We start from the raw sequence: 17,910 nt of genomic DNA on the forward strand, positions 1-17,910 counted from the left end.
AATTGTGTAAAATAAAAAGTAACAAATGTAATATTATAATTTATCAATATCATGGGATTCTGAATAAATAACTGAATATGTGTAATTTTTGAATTAACAAGTTTTAACTCTATTAAAAATTGGGTTATGATATATGCAGCCCTTAGGACTGTATATAAGACATAAATGCACTATCATAATGGAAATAAATTGTGAATTTATGGAATTATGCATCAATCGATATAATACATGATCAATTTATGCATATTTTTTCCATTTTTAACTTCTTATGTGCGACCTTTAAAACTGCATATAGCTTTTCCCTTAAAAATTATGTAATTATTAAAGAGCGGATGGAATAGAAGATAATTTTAAAGAACAAAAATGAAAATCATAAGAATTGTAGTCTATTTAGTAACAAAACTAAAAGACAAACATTAGAGCATAGGCCTTTTGAATGTAGCACCATATTTTAATATGCAAAAGCTTACTAATTTGGTTGTAAAACTAAAAGACAAACAATTAACAAAAATCAGATTAGAAGGCAAAAAAAAGAGTTGGCCCACATTTTTTTTAAGGAAGGCGCCAATTACATAGAAAGAGGGAATTCATTTCCCTCCAAAATTTTTATACAACCAATACAACTAAAATATTCTGTTACAATTATACAACCAAAGGGAACAAAAATTTTCCCTCCAAAATTTTAAAGGTAGATTACATAAGAGGTATTGAAATTATACCAAAAAATTCGAACTTAAGGGGGAATTGAATTTTCCCCCTAAAAACATGAAAAAAATCCTAACAAATTCTGGACTTATATACACAACCACTTTTACACTTGCATTTATTATTTTCACACTTCCATCAACATAACCAAACAGACCAAGCAGCAGCAGCCACCACCACCATCAAAGACACCAACCAGCAGCTTAAACCACCATAAAAACCACCCAGCAGTAGCCATTTCCTTGGGGGGGGGGGGTTTGGGTAGATTAACTCTCAGAGCAAAATCATCATAGAGTTTTAGGGAAGCCATTTCTGATTTCATAGCTTCACTTGAGGAAAGTGTGGAAGCTTTCTCAGCTTGAACATGTCTGGCATCCATAGCTTAGCTATGGCCCCCCTAGACAGTTCTACTGATAACACTTCAACACCATCCCCATCAGCTCTTAATTCACCACCAACTTACCCAACTTTTGATCTGAATGACCCACTGCCAGAACCAGAACCAGAACCAGAACCAGAACCAGAACCAGAACCAACCATTACCAGACTTACAAGTTCAACCACAACAAGAGGCCTTTGATCTTAACAGAGCACCAGCAACATCAAGTGAAGAAGAAGAAAATAACTTCTCAGCAATGGAACATGGGAATGATGAAGAAGAGTTGGTGGCTGAATGGTTAGATGATGATTCAGATGTACACATCTCAGAATATGAATGGACAGATAGTGGATCAGAGGAAGAACATGAAGAACATGAAGAACATGAAGAACATGAAGAACAGCAACAGCCACAAATAGTTTGTTAAACATTTTGTATATGTAGTTAAAAACATTTTGTACTAAATCTTACATTTATAATATGTAAACATGTTGGGTTATGTTAAGTTAAAAAAATAAAACACTTGATATATCATCCATAAAAAAACAGTTAGTAAAAATAAAAGTTCAAGTTTAGTTAGGTTTACAAAAACTGTAGTGCAAAAAACAGTTAGTAAAAAAAAAAGTTCATGTGAGGTTAACAACAAAAAACAGGGTATCATTGTATCAAACAAATGATCGAGAAAAAAAGAAAATCAAATTGAACATTGTTTCACAAAAACTTCAATTAGATTTCATTTTTTTCTCGATCATATTTAAGACAAAATGATAATGAAGGCCAATTTCAATAAAACACAGATGAAGGCATGATTTAAGTTCCTCTCAGGGAGTCCCCACTCATCCATATTACTCAACACATGCTATTAAAACAGAGGAAAAGTTGAAAAGAAGAGCACAAAAAATTGTGGCAACATGAGTATACTGGTCTTAAAAGGCATAATGTCCTTGGTATAAATCATCTGACCTCATTCATCATTGAGGAACATAGTGCACCTCTCATGTAAACTTTGTATATGTCATTAAAACTAAATTGGACAGCCAAACAAAAACCAAAATATAACACAAATGCCTCATCAATTCTTTATACTACAATTCTATTCATTTTACCCCTGATTAAATGCAAAATGGAGTAACTATTTGGATGTAACATCCTATTTCATCATAGAGGAACACCAAACACACACAAATAAAGGCAACAGAACATATATATAACAAAATATCATATAAACAGAACTAATCAAGGGTCAAATGCACAATTTTAAAAAACAAAGGCAAACTATCATATAAACAGAACAATTATGGTTCAATGAACATGTTTTAACAAATCAAGGCAAATATCATAAAAACAGAACAATTCAAGGATTAAATGAACATGTTTTAACAAATCAAGGCTAAAATCATAAAACAGAACAATTCAAGGAAAAATGAACATGTTTTAACAAATCAAGGCTAAATATCATAAAACAGAACAATTCAAGGAAAATGAACATGTTTTAACAAATCAAGGCTAAATATCATAAAAACAGAACAATACAAGGATTAAATGAACATGTTTTAACAAAGCAAGGCTAAATATCATAAAAACAGAACAATACAAGGATTAAATGAACATGTTTTAACAAATCAAGGCTAAATATCATAAAAACAGAACAATTCAAGGAAAAATGAACATGTTTTAACAAACAAGGCTAAATATCATAAAAACAGAACAATACAAGGATAAATGAACATGTTTTAACAAATCAAGGCTAATATCATAAAAACAGAACAATTCAAGGAAAAATGAACATGTTTTAACAAACAAGGCTAAATATCATAAAAACAGAACAATACAAGGATAAATGAACATGTTTTAACAAATCAAGGCTAAATATCATATAAACAGAACTAATCAAGGTAAAATGAACATGTTTTAACAAATCAAGGCAAATATCATATAAAAGAACAATTAAGGTAAAATGAACATGTTTTAACAAATCAAGGCAAAATATCAATAAACAGAACATAATGAAGGCTTAAATGAACATGTTTTAACAAATCAAGGCAAAATATCAATAAACAGACCTAATGAAGGCTAAAATGAACATGTTTTAACAAATCAAGGCAAAAATCAACTAAACAGACCTAATGAAGGCTAAAATGAACATGTTTTAACAAATCAAGGCAAAATATCAACTAAACAGACCTAATGAAGGCTAAAATGAACATGTTTTAACAAATCAAGGCAAAATATCAACTAAACAGACCTAATGAAGGCTAAAATGAACATGTTTTAACAAATCAAGGCAAAATATCAACTAAACAGACTAATGAAGGCTAAAATGAACATGTTTTAACAAATCAAGGCAAAATATCAACTAAACAGACCTAATGAAGGCTAAATAACATGTTTTAACAAATCAAGGCAAAATATCAACTAAACAGACCTAATGAAGGCTTAAATCAACATGTTTTAACAAATCAAGGCAAAATATCAACTAAACAGACCTAATGAAGGCTTAAATCAACATGTTTTAACAAATCAAGGCAAAATATCAACTAAACAGACTAATGAAGGCTAAAATCAACATGTTTTAACAAATCAAGGCAAATATCATATAAACAGAACAATCAAGGCTAAAATCAACATGTTTTAACAAATCAAGGCAAAATATCATATAAACAGACAATTCAAGGCTAAAATCAACATGTTTTAACAAATCAAGGCAAAATATCATATAAACAGAACAACTCAAGGCTAAAATAACATGTTTAACAGATCAAGTGAAAATATCATATAAACAGACTAATGAAGGCTAAAATAACTATATATACAGATCAAGGCAAAATATCATATAAACAGAACAACTCAAGGCTTAAATGAACATGTTTTAACAGATCAAGTGAAAATATCATATAAACAGACTAATGAAGGCTAAAATCAACATATATTATAGATCAAGGCAAAATACATATAAACAGAACAACTCAAGGCTTAAATAACATGTTTTAACAGATCAAGTGAAAATATCATATAAACAGAACAATCAAGGCTTAAATTAACAGATCAAGTGAAAATATCATATAAACAGAACAACTCAAGGCTTAAATTAACATGTTTTAAGATCAAGTGAAAATACATATAAACAGCACTAATGAAGGTAAAATCAACATATATATACAGATGAAGGCAAATATCATATAAACAGAACAACTCAAGGCAAAATAAACAGAAATTAAACAAATCAAGGCAAAATAAACAGAAATTAAACAAATCAAGGCAAATAAACAAGTTTATAAACAGATCGAGGCATAAACAACATGCGTATAAACAAATCGAGGCTAAAACATGAAAAAAACACAAAAACCTAAACATGCAATCTAATCAAACGCAACCCCACAGGCAAAGCAAGTTAAAAAAACTTCCTAAAATTTTAAAAACAAAGATTTAAGTTAAGGAGTGGACCGATCTGAGTCAAAATTTGAAAGGGGACTCTCCGAAACCATTTCGAGATGGTTTTTATACCAAGAGAGGTAAGCTCGCCATGATTTAAAGCCTTCCGGAGGTGGTTCTTCCAATTTTTCAGGTTTTTTGCCCTCAAATACACCACCAAATTCAAGATCTGGTGGTTTTCTTGAAGGCGCGCCACAAGACCAACAAAACGAACCAAAATCCAACGATTTTTTTGCAACCCTAGAATTTTTAGCCTCCGCATCTAACTCGTCCATCAAATCAAAGAGCCGTTTCTTTGATTTCGGAGTTAACTCATCCATGAAATACCCAAAATCACTCAAAAATACCGAAGAAACAGGGACTCGTTTCTGAAATCACTCCAAAATGACAAAATCTAGGTTTATAATGATCGCAGAAAAGAGTAGATAATTAATCTACTGTTTTTTTCAACAATTTTGGAGTAAAAAACCCTAGATCTGAGGGTTTGAAGAAGAAGAAGAGAGAGGAAAGTGACAGTCAGAAGGAGAGAGAGAGTCAGAAGGAGAGAGAAGAAAATGACGGAAGTTTGAGATTAGGGTTTTGGAGGGAGTAGTTATAGGGGGTTGGGTAGGGTTAAATGGAGGGAGTGGGGTAATAAATAGAGTTAGGTGGGTTGGGTAGGTTTAGGGAATTGATTAAGTGGGCTAATTTTTTGGGCTGAATTTTGGATCTTTTGTTTTATTATCATTTGTAGTAATGTTGGCAAATGTAGCAAATAAATTGAGACAGCTCTAAATGGCAAAATGTAGCAAATAAAAAGAGACGGAGGGAGTACTTTGAAGCACATAGATCAATAAACAATTGAAACATTCATTCTTGTCAAAATGTCAAAAGTGTTTTTTTTTGCAGTATTATTGTCTGACAGTTATTTTGTTTCATATTGAGCTTCAAGTGTGATGTTTTCGAGGAATAATAGCTTGCTATGTTGTTCTTTTAAAGAAAAATAATATAAGGTCCATTGTTTATACATTCTAGGCCCAATGGCCCATGCATATGATTGATCAATGTTACAAAACCGGGGAGGCAGCCCAAGCCCAAGCATTATTTTTTTTTTTTTTTGGAAATTTACACAGTACTAGCTGTTTTAGAGCAATATATTTTAAAAGTTTCTTATTTCACAAAACGTATTGTTGTTTGTTGAAGTTCTTAAAATCAATCCTTAAAAAAAAAAAAGTTTTGCAACTTGAAGGGGAGAAGTGTGTCTAACTCAAACGGAAAATTATAATTATGTATACTTGTGTATATTAAAAACTCTTAAGGAATATATTTTACTAACCTTTTCAGTACATGTATTTAAATGATGACTAATCAAATACCAAGTGTACCACCTGACTATCTGTTGAATCCTAAGTTCATCACCCAAAGATACAAAACGACAACATTGCAATTACTACAACAACAAAGGAAGAAAAGTCCAAAATAACATCTTCATCAATTACATCCTCCGAGCATTTTCCTAACAAGCCAATAATTAATCAAGCGACAACCATCATGCTAGAAAATATGATTTGACCTAATATTGCAATACATATAGGTATATCAAATTCAAAAATAATCGGGAGTGAGGAGGGCCAACTCCCCCTTAAATCCTAATTCCTAACATAGTTTAGCCAGTAAGCTATTTAGCCAAGACACACATGACAATAACAAATTAGGTATTATATGAGTATAATTTATTTTTTACATAGTTAGTTCAAGCCTCATAATAAAAATTCATGCCAAAACCCATAAGATCAACTCGAATTTTTCAAGTTGAGCTCAAATTAAGCCAACTAGCATCGTGATCAACAATGTGTTATACTACATGAATACAGACAAAAAGTCAAAAGTGATAAATATAATAGGAGTATAATACTTCTATATCTTGTATTAAGGGTCTGTTATCTTTGACATAAAACAATTGAGCTGAATTGAACTGAACCGATTGCAACTAGACGTAATTGAATTGAAATGAATTAAATAACTAAAAAATGATAGTTGGAGCTAAACTGAACTGAACTGAATTCAATTGAATTAAACTGAAAATAAATTGGGGAGAACAAGCCAAAATCATTAAACGACTTAATTTTTTTTTGAAAGGATTAAACGACTTAGGGCCTGTTCTCACCAACTTATTTTTAGTTCAATTCAGTTTAATTTAGTTCACTTCAGTTCAGTTCAATTCAATTCAGTTAAGTTCAATTCAATTTAGTTCAATTCAATTCAGTTCAGTTCAGTTCAATTCAACTTTGGACAATACTTCTACTCTCACATATCACTATTCATTTCAGTTCAGTTCAGTTCAATTCAATTCAATTCAATTTACTTCAATTCAATTTACTTCAATTCAATTTACTTCAATTCAGTTCAGTTCAATTCAATTCAATTCAGTTGAAGTATTTTATGCCGGAAAGAACATGCCTTAATCCGTTCACTCAATTCCATCAATTGACTGCGCCATTCATATTCATGCTACCTACTACTACTAGCCCACAAATCTCATTTCACGGTGACCAAAATTAGACGCCATTTTAGAACCTTCTAAAGTTCTAACTAATAAACCCCAAATTACTCAACCCTAGAAAATAAATCAAATCCCTAATTTTGGTTCATTCAATCTCAAACCCCCAAAATTCTAATGTGAAGAACACAAATTAAAAGTCAAAATGTCATCATCAGAGATCGAAATCGTTTCAGATTCAATCTCACCAAACAACAACACAAATCAACAACAACAGCAAAAAATTGTAATCACTGATGTTTTTACTGCTTCAGTTTATGGAGACTTGCAGAAACTTCGCAAATTTGTCGAAGAAGACGGTGCTTCTCTCTCCTCCCCTGATACTAATGGTTACTACGCTTTACAATGGTCTTCTCTCAACAATTTCCCCCATATTGTTCAGTATATTATTGAGGTATTTTTACTCCATTTTCTAGATTTTTCATTTTAGTTTTTGTTCTTGTTTTTTAGATTCAACCTCAATATTTCACACTAAATAGTACTTTCTTCGTCCTTCATCTACTAACGTTGACTATTTCTTCTTGTTATTATATAAAGTAAAACATCAGGTGTGATTTTATTAGATTAGTCTATATAATTTTAAAATATCAACTTTTTATAATTTTTACTTGTGGGCAATTAAAAATATGAATGATCAATGAAGCGTATTGAGGTATGTGAAAGAGTGGATTTAACACTTATTAATGTAACAGTTGTTTAGGAACAGAGGATGTATATTCTAGTAGTATTTTAAAATTTGCTGCCTTTTTCTTTCCTGTGTGTGTTTTATGATTTTAGGCCGATCTTTTAATTGTTGTCACATAGGCTTATGTAATGAGATTGTTTTAATTTGAATTAGAACTGAAGATGAGCTGGATGATTTGCATTTTGATTCTGTTTGTTATTCCTTTTGATGTGATTGAAGCATGGTGGAGATGTGAATGCCACGGACCTTAGCCAGCAGACCGCGTTGCATTGGGCTGCTGTTAGAGGCTCTATTGGGGTTGCAGACCTGTTGCTACAGAATGGAGGGCGAGTTGAGGCTGCAGATGCTAATGGGTATAGGGTAAATTATTTGGCAGATATGTTTGTACATGTTAGAACTTAGAATACATTTCTTGTGAATGACTTTATCATGAGTGTCGCGTGAGTAGGGTGTTTTTTTGGGTATGTGTTGAACTTTGTTTAGAATGAGGCAATTCTTTTTTCTGAAATGCTTCCAGATTTTCATGGATATGTAGTTGATTGTACTAATGAATTCCATGGACCTTGGCCAGCATACGATGCTTTTTAGAAAATTGATTGTTCTGATGATCCAACTTTCTAATAATTGGAGATAATATGGGTACTATATGCAGAATATAAGTTCTCTGAATGTTTGAGTGTTATTTCAAAGGATGGAGGGAACTTCAGATCTGTTTTTGATAAGCTATAAGCCAGGAAACTATTTGCAGAAGTAGAAGAGTTCCCTTCAACTTCTTGAGAATGCACCTTCTATTGACACTTTCCACAACACTTTTACCTTGACCTCTATTCTCTTAGTGAGTTAGTGGAGTATATGGTCACGGAATTCCGTTTCCTTAGAGATGTGGATCTTCAACAACTTCATTGTTTTTTACCCCTATAAAGTAGTGTTCTTATAAGCTGGAATTTAACATATTGGGAGCTTTGAGATTTTTGGAACTATTTCTTTTCTCAGACTTAGTTTGCTGACTTAATCTATCTTTACTTGGGAAGATGTGCATAAAATTTTGAAGCTTTCACTAAGATTGCCAATATTTTATATTATTAATGCCAAGAATATGTAGGGAAGAAGCTCATAAGTTGCTGTCATGTTTTGCTTTAATAGTAATGAGATATATCTCCTTACTAGCCATAGTCATGGTAGATATGGAATATGTAGGGTTCACTTTGCATCAAAGGTTGCCATCCTTTAAGATGTTGACTTAGAGGTTCTGAGAGTAAGCAGGGTATAGAACCTTTGAGCATGTGGTAATTTGGTGCATTTGACAGCAACTGAAAGTGAGAATATAATGAGGCCCCAGGGTATAGTGCAGTGCTTGCTTCTTTTCTTTTTAGTAATTTTGGCCTTTGGGTTGTTTGTGTTCATTTATTTATGTGGATAGCTTGTATTTTGCGTCTCTTTTGACGAGATGTCCTTCACTTTCCCTCTTTCTCACTTTTTAATGGGAGGAGTCGGTTTGTTTTGGTGCTTATAGGGGGAAGCAGGATTGGAGATTTTTGGAACAAGCATTTACAAGAACCTTATGGAGTAATAAATTTTTGTAGAATGGCGTGTGTGTATTGATAGCTGTATATTTTTTGTCTCCTATTTTTTGTCTCTTGTTTGTAAAGTCTCCTAGTCCTTATCCGTAATCGAGATGACTTCTTGCAGTAAAATATCTCGTCTGAAAAGTTGTTCAATGATGGCCTGTGTATTTCTGCTTGAGTCTGTCTAACTTATGAATTTTTCTACATGCTACAGGCAGTTCATGTTGCTGCTCAATATGGACAGACAGCCTTCTTGAACCACATTATTGCGAAGTACAATGCTGATTTTGATGCACCTGATAATGATGGAAGAAGCCCACTGCATTGGTGAGTTCAAGGTGTATATTTGGGAGTAATGCAGGACTTGTAAGATGTGGTTTGGCTTTTTTTTGGGGGTGGGGAAGGGGGGGGGGGTGCCATCCTACTGAACATTGAGGCAAACGAATTCATAATTTCCTAGATACACATGCTACACACTTTTCTATGTGGAATTACAAGTCACATCCTTGCTAAAGGTACCCCAGGCCAACTTTTGCTGTCAGCTTTGATGTTGGAAATGAACTAACTTTAAAAAGTCTGTATGACTGTAACATAATTTTTCCCTCAAAAAATAAACTATTTGTGTGTGTGTGTGTGTGTGTGTGTGTGTGTGTGTGTATGTGTATGTGTATGTATGTGGCTCATATGATCTATCGTTTAGTTGTTGATTGAGAAGATTCTGAATGTGTGCAGCATATAATTAGCATTATCTGCTACTCTAAGTCTTGGGGGAAGTGGGGGGGTCAGGTGCATGCAACTATAACCTGGTGAGTCTTTCTGAAGTCAACTTGATGATGGTATGATGTGCTTTTACAGAGGCAGAGGCGAGCAAAGCAAAGAGGTTTTAAGGGTGTTTGGTGGAGTTGTATTAGACCAAGATGTACGCAAGTTCTCTTTTTTGAGGTTCTTCTATAGGCAGATCCAGGTGCTTCATTTTGGGATTTTGTCCTCTATGAATTTGTAGAATTGATTGTCCTTGGTCCATTAGCTTCAAGGCCTAGGTGTTTCCTTTTATGTTTTGGGTCTCTAAGTTTGGCAAGATGATAGTTGTCCCTATGTCTCCTTTTGCATGTACAATAAACCCCTTTGGTGTCCGTTTAGTGAAGTTAGCTTTGTTTTAAGCTGTTGTTTGCTGAGTCAAGTGGAATCTGTGGCTGATGTGTCTTGTCATAAGTACTGCTAAGCTTTAGTCAATTGAGACCTATCCTGGCATTGGTGTTTGATTTGAGCTCTCTTTCTCGATATTTTTCGGTGTGAAATGATTACACACTTTTATAGTTGTATACACGGTCCCCTTTGAAAGATAGAGATAATGTTTTAATAATCCTCTAATTTTACTCCATGATACAACAAGCAATCTGATAAGTCGTCCTTTGAACAGGGCTGCTTATAAAGGATTTGCGGATACAATTAGATTACTTTTATTTAGAGATGCCGACCAGAGTAGACAAGATAAAGAAGGTATGGCACTCATAACTTGTTTTTTCTGCTGTAGATTTTTATGTCTTCCTGCCCCAACTTGTGTCAGATACTCACATTAGTCTTACTATACGGAGTACGAACAGATATACTGCTGTATATTCGTAGACCGTGATTCTGATTACTGATCTACATACTTATAGAAAAAGAATCACTTGTTCTAGACGTGTCCTAAAATATGAACGTATGTGGTGGTTCCATATTTAGTTACATCACTACGTATTACCACAGTACCTCGAACCAGGCCATAAAGGCCGAGACTGGGAGTTAGATGTATGCAGCCTTGTCTAGGCTTAGTGGTGCAACTTTACAGAAGCTGTTTCCTGCACAACAAATAGGAATAAGAGAATAGCTTAGAGAGACATTTGTGTGCTGCTTTGTGGTCCTTTTTATATAGATTGCTGATCATTATAATATTTCTTAATGTGGCTGTGTGAGAGTGGCGTGCCATTAGAATTTCAGGAGGAGTGTCAAACTCAATTCCAATAGGCCCTTGTGGTATCATTTCATCTTGAAAATTATGCTTCTGGCATGTCTAAATCCTCCGAAACCCTAGAATTATTGGCTTGTTTGGTGGATTTGCATTATTTAACAACTTCCGAAAGAATTCTTAATATTTCTAGTATATTATAGATAATTATGTTTTAAATACATTTCTTTTATGGTTTACACCCCTTTCGTGTCTTTTGTATATGAAACTTTGTTCTTCTTAAGATCTGGAAGCTCAAAGAATTTTATTTCTGTTATGTCTTCTCAACTTTACCTGTCCGGTGTCTTTTGCTCCGAAACCATGATAGTTCTTGCACTGGTCTTCAACAATCTATTTAACAGCTTTGTATATGAGGTAAAAAATGATGATTGGTGATCTTACAGTGGCACCATAAAAAGAAATATTTTACTTTTTTGGTTTTTGTGTTTATAGTATGTCTAATTTAATGACCCTAACTCTTCGTTTTTGTAAGGTTGCACCCCTTTGCATTGGGCTGTTTTAAGAGGGTATGTTGAGGCATGCAGTATACTTGTGCATGCTGGCACAAAACAAGAATTAACGGTGAAAGATAAAGCTGGTTTTACCCCAGTTCAGCTGGCGTACGATAAAGGTCATCGGCATGTCGCCCTTTTGCTTGTACGTAATAACAAGATGGGATTGAGTCTGTGGCATTTTCTTGTGGAGCTAAAGTAGTTGTCTCGTTGTTTTTATTCTCTTTGTCTTCTCTCTTTCCTTTTATACTTCGTAAGAGTCTTGGAGCAAAGCTGTATGTTGGCACATACCATCTCAAGTGGCCATTCAGTTTATCAATGAATCCATACTGAGACATTTAAGAATTCTGTGGTTTTTATTTTCCTCATATCCTGACATTGAAAATCTAACTAATGATGTATCCATTATGGTTTCTCTCCTATATATTTGTTGAATTCTTTTGCTTGGGGGTGGGGGGAAGAGTGAATTGTGAATTGCGTCATGCTTTGAAAAACTGGAAGAAAGGACTTTGCTTTTCTAGAATCTATAGATTACTGTCTTGTTAATGTGATGATTTTTATGTTGTTTGTATTCAGTCTAATATTCAGCGGGCTCACACTAAGCGTCTAAAAGGCACATTTTGGGCTGGGAAGGTGATTGGAGTTGGTTATGCCCCCTTTTTGTTTTGCACCATCTTCTGTCTCATGGTCCTTTTCGTAATCTCAGTTCTCTTAGGTGGGTGTAATCTATCTTTCTTCTTGCATCAGTTGAGTTCTAGATGGTCTATGACTGACTATTCATAACTCTCTCTAGCTCCAAGTCTTGCCAAGGTGACTGCTGCTGTTGCACTTTGGGGATGGACTGCTGTATCTCTCTGTGCTGGTGCGTTGATAATGTTTTATCGTTGTAGCAGGTATTCTTGCTCGATAAAACTTGGCCTTTTTTTTGTCACATTGTCCAGTATTGGAGAGAAATAGTTTAAAGTATCTATTTTTTTTTTCAATTATATAGCTAGGCTGCTATATTGATTGGTTGTTTAAAAGGTCTGTTCGTAATTGGTGTTCGTGCTTCTTGTTTACAGATTATTATCTCCAGAGGATAGTTGTGAATTTATGTTCATGAATTTTGTTTATGGATTAGTATCTATCACTTACTTGAGTTTGGAGTGGGAACTTTTCTGTCTCCTTTGCTTCAGTGAATCATTTGGCTTTTTGTTTAAATCTTTTTCCTTATGCGTAGACTAGGAAACTAGAGGGCCATTATCAGTCCTCTCTCTGTGTTTGTTGGTCATCTAACCGATAGTGGTCCTTTCCTTGCTTTAGATCATTATATTTTTAACTCTCTTGCTTCTTTCACAGTTTGTCAATCTGATGATTATGTGAGTAAATCATACAAGAATATGAACCTGGGAACACACTGGATAGAATCTAGGAGATGTATGTGTTTGCATAGGAGTCTAGGTGGGTCTTTGCACCAGGGTATCTGAAGAGGAAGAATCAACATCTACATCACATTAAGCTCAGTTCTTTAAACAAAATCTTGTCATCAGCAGGTCATCGGGGTTGGATACATGTAGCCTTACACTTACATAATACTCCCTCCATTCCATTTTATAGTTCCCGTTTCACTTTGGGCACGGGAATTAAGGGAACCATGATTATTATGTACTTGTACTGGAAGTTGTGTTTTTTGGAATTATTGCCATAAAAAATGAAAAAGAATTAGAACATTAAATGTGTGAGCATGTGAAAAGAAGAGAGAGAAAGTAAAAAAAGTTTTTTTCTTATACCCAACCAATGAGAGTGGAGGAACAATAAATGAGGGTATCAAAAACCCATGTGAAAAGCTGGAGAGAGAGAGAGAGAGTAAAAAGTGATGTTCAAAAATGGAAACAAGGGAAATGGGAACAACATTTTGGGACACCCATAATGGAATACAAGAACTATAAAATGGGACGGAGGGAGTAGAAAGGCAGTTTCTGATTGACCTTGATCCGGCAATCAATGACCATCTGTCACTTCTCAATAATCAGAAGTGCAGACAGTCGAACTAGTGTATCTTTGATTCTCTAAAAAATGGACGTTCGAAACGGAGGAGTGAGACAAATCATTTGGATTGAGGATGTGATGTCATGAATATCATATTCTCAGTAGTTAGAAGTCTCTGACTTGTTAAGGATGGTGGGGATTAATAGTTCAAATCTTCATTGATCAGGCTTACGTATAATAGGATGTTTTGATAAGAGGATATAACCGTTTTCCGTTTGTTTGGGTACTTGATCTTGAATGTATATCCGGTCTTATACTCCATTGTTAATAGAATACCTCATAATGTGGTAGCTGAGAGTATCACAGAGGGATGTGACATGCAAAGCAGGCAGCAGCGCCAGGGTAATCTCTCTCTGTCAAACATGCCAGGAGTGTGTGACGTGCGTAGGTCATAAAGTATTTTCTGCCATTTTACGGAGCTTAGCTACTCACTGCTCCTGCAAAATTAAGGACGGGAAAATAGTTTGTTTGTATCTACTTTTATAAAGATCAAATCTTGAAGAATTCTTAGGGGTTTCCACTGTGGTTTGAGTCGTGATAAGTTCTTTTAGTGGTTCCCTGTCATTACTATCCACATTTTTTTATTTCGTGGGGAAAGGGCTTGCTAAAATGTTTGGTTTAGCCGTAACTGTTAATTTCTGTGGCGGGTTGTCCCATTTCTTAAAGAAGTTAATGACAAAAACTTTAACCTAGTACATGTGGCAAGTTCTTGCACATGGTAGCCCTACACTATGACATGACTTTTATATCTAGAAGGATTGAGTTTATATGTGATTTCAAATATTTGTTATATAAGAATGATGTTATATGCGCTATTGCCAATTAGTTATGCATATTCATACTTATGCTTGTTGTTGCAGTAAAGATCCAGGTTACATAAAGAGATATGATGGTTCTGGTGATCTTAGAGAAGCACAGGTCTGTTTATTTTTTATTTTTTGCTTCTTTTAATTTGAAAATTTGAATAAAAACAGGTACGAAAACTGTTCTTGAGTTCTTAAATGGTCATAATCTAGAATAATAATCGAAAAATTGAAATTAATATGGGTGTTATCCTACCTGAGAAATTTAAAAAATTCCATGGGAGAAAAGTACAGGAGAAATAGACTTTGACTTCCTAGAATCTCGATAGAATGAACCTTGTATTAGATGAGAGCAAGGGATATCTGAGTTCTTGTTCAGGCTTTCTTGCGACTTGAATATTGTCTTGTACATCATAGCCTGTTAAACATATGTTGAATAGAGTAACGCCCAAGTGTTTATGGAGGGTTATTCTAGAAGCCATTTCCTTGCTAGACACTCTAGTAGCATTGCAATATCCGGAAAAAGGAATGTAAAAGTAGGACTTCTCAGAAGTTCACCCATCCTAGTAATACAAATATCATGAGAAATTCACTTTATCTCTATGACTTTCTGATGTGAAGATGTTTACTATTCTATTAGATTTGTGGTTGGGGTTTGTCCTTGACGCCTTATCAATAAGAGTTTTAGCATGTTAGTGTTATTATTGCTGTATAGCTTTCTGACACCTTTGTCTTCTGTTTCTTTCTTTTCTTCTTTTCCTGGGGAGTGTTCAGGATCCTTTATTAAATCTTGATATGAACAGCTCCTCTGTTTGGACTGGGAATTGGTCTCAGCTTTGTCCAACATGCAAGGTATAATCTGACAGTCCAAAACGCTACGACATATATAAATTAGATTTTGCTGATTGCTTTTGTTATCATTTCTTTTTCAGCTTTTCTGTTTTTTCTTGTTATGTTCTTGCTAATTTGGTGTCTCATTTGATTCAATAGATTATTAGACCACTCCGTTCAAAGCACTGCCCTACATGTAAACACTGCATTGAACAATTTGATCATCATTGCCCTTGGATTTCAAATTGCGTGGGGAAGGTCAGTACATGCTGGTTTGCTCTTTTTGACAAAGTGTGATCAATTGTGATGTTGAGTCAGTGGACACTGTTGCTTTCTCTTCATTGTGATGTGGTTTTATGGGAAAAGTATAGGTATATATTATGTTTGATGTTGATTATCTAATTGTTTATCCAAGGAGTCATTGAACTGTTACTGTCTGTTAGGCAAAGTTTAATCCCTGGTTGAAGTGGGATAATCACCACAGTTCTTTTGGCATGCATTATAACATTTCATTTACTTACTCGTCTGCATTTTGATAGATTATCTTCTGTTTGTGTTGCAGAGGAACAAATGGGATTTCTTTGTATTTGTCTGTCTTGGAATGGCGACATCGTCTATTAGTGGAGTGATATCTGTTTTAAGTATGTGAGTTGCAGAAACAATGCGCTTTGATTATTCTACTGTATTATATTATGATATTGTAACATTTCTTTAAACTGGATTCCTGATGCATGTTAGAATTACAGGAATTTGGACTGCAGTACCAGCAATTCCAACTAGTGAAGCATGGATGCATCATGTGATAGCTCATCATCCTGGTGTTATTGTATTTTTGGTGATGGATTTCTTAATATTTGTGTCCGCGACAACGCTGGCAGTTTCGCAAGCAAGTCAGGTATGGTGAAGTTGTATTTTTCTTATTTCGTGATGCAGCCATAGCTTCTTAAGTAATTCTTTTGGGGGGGAAGAGAGGAAAATTTAGACAACAAGGCACAAGCCATGTATCGTGCCTTTCTTTGTTCTTGAGTTGGCAAGGAAGGCAAGCAACCATTTTCAGTACTTGTCTAGAACTGGAGGCTTTCAAGGCTCACTTACTCTTTTATAAATAAGGGAAAACACTATCTGGTATCTCTCGGTTTGGGTTCTTGGATGTGATGAAAAGGCAGGTTATGGTGTATAACAGCTAGACATTGAAGAAGTGGACCTTTGTGGGTACTCAACCATATAGTTAATTATAGATTTATAGTATGAAATACAATAGTTTTACATTTCAAAGGTTATGGAGACTCGATGTCTACTCGTAATAGTTGTTCACCTTATTGGAACTGCTGGAGCATTCTAAGTTACGGAGGGTAATTGCTTAGGGTAGTAGCCAATGACTTGGATATCGATCACAACTTAAATCTTCATAAAATGGTGTTAGGTCTCTCCCTCAGCTCACGTATGCTATCTTAGGATGGCCAGAAAAGTTTTTCGGCTTTCCTGAAATATAAATGTACCACGATTTGATTTCCAAACATGCCCCCCACTTCAATGGAGTGGGGAAGACCTAGTAGGAGGGGGTGGTACAATGTGACAGTTTACTCCAGATGCTATCATGAAATAGGGTGTAGTTTACCGAAATAGGTTTCAAGAAAGTATGTGGTGTCATTTTCTATATTAGAAGTAATTGCTATCGTTGTAGTTCTTTCTTCCTGCCATTTTTGCACTCTGCTGGTAAATGGTAATAAGTAATTTCTCTTCCTCGGTACAGATAGCTCGAAATATCACAACAAATGAATTGGCAAATACTTCCCGGTATACATATCTTCGCGGTCCAGATGGCCAGTTTCGTAATCCTTACAACCATGGTTGCCGAAAGAACTGTGGTGATTTTCTTATCCAAGGCTACACTAATGATGACGAGATTGCATGGCCTCCGCTGCAGGCAGTTACCCGTTAAAAACAATTAAGGGTATAACAGGGAGACCTCTTGCTGCTTCACCAAGGCATTTTACTTCTTTACACAAAGCAGGATGTCGTTGCATATTCTTCTCTTAAAGGGATACCTCTTGCTGCTTCACTAAGGCGCTATACTTCCTTACGCTCAGCAGAAATGTTGTTTGCATATTCCTCTCCTGTAATTTTTCATGATTCCATTGTTTTCCCCCCCAAGTTTGTGATAGTAAAAAAAAATACATCAATTCAGTGTACAGTCGACTTTTACTATATGTAAAAGGGGGTTGAGAATGAATTAGATGGCATATTCTACAAATCTCTCCTTCTCTATCTCCCTCGCGTGTGCTTTTTTTTTTATTTTTCTTGGTTATGGTGGTATAGCATGGAAGAAAAAAGGACGTTTAAAGGATTTGTTGTGATTGTACTCATGGTAGTTTATCTGGGAGTTCTCTTACATATTTGCCTGACCAAGAGGATTTATTCAGTTCATTCACCGGTTACACATA

At 34.7% G+C, this 17,910-nt stretch overlaps 1 protein-coding gene across 5 annotated transcripts; it reads left to right on the plus strand.

The window, feature by feature from the left end:
* The first annotated feature begins 7,008 nt into the window (after positions 1 to 7,008).
* LOC104904800 (probable protein S-acyltransferase 23) lies at positions 7,009 to 17,720 on the plus strand. Of its 5 annotated transcripts, none has more exons than XR_007270131.2 (13): positions 7,009 to 7,449; positions 7,960 to 8,100; positions 9,520 to 9,632; positions 10,726 to 10,805; positions 11,786 to 11,949; positions 12,381 to 12,519; positions 12,598 to 12,697; positions 14,693 to 14,750; positions 15,410 to 15,487; positions 15,626 to 15,724; positions 16,029 to 16,107; positions 16,205 to 16,361; positions 17,220 to 17,418. XR_007270131.2 is itself a non-coding variant. In XM_010693185.4 (13 exons), exons 1-13 carry the CDS (start codon positions 7,201 to 7,203, stop codon positions 17,406 to 17,408), a joined length of 1,650 nt encoding a protein of 549 aa, XP_010691487.2. In that variant the 5' UTR covers positions 7,011 to 7,200; the 3' UTR covers positions 17,409 to 17,720. The 5 variants fall into 5 exon arrangements, 3 of the variants coding, with proteins under 3 accessions (XP_010691487.2, XP_010691488.2, XP_010691489.3); XR_007270132.2 differs by having other exon boundaries at positions 7,010 to 7,449; positions 16,029 to 16,111; positions 16,213 to 16,361; XM_010693185.4 differs by having other exon boundaries at positions 7,011 to 7,449; positions 16,029 to 16,111; positions 17,220 to 17,720.
* The last annotated feature ends 190 nt before the right edge of the window (positions 17,721 to 17,910 follow it).

This window comes from Beta vulgaris, chromosome 9, assembly GCF_026745355.1.
Source record: "Beta vulgaris subsp. vulgaris cultivar EL10 chromosome 9, EL10.2, whole genome shotgun sequence".
Taxonomy (NCBI): domain Eukaryota; kingdom Viridiplantae; phylum Streptophyta; class Magnoliopsida; order Caryophyllales; family Amaranthaceae; genus Beta; species Beta vulgaris.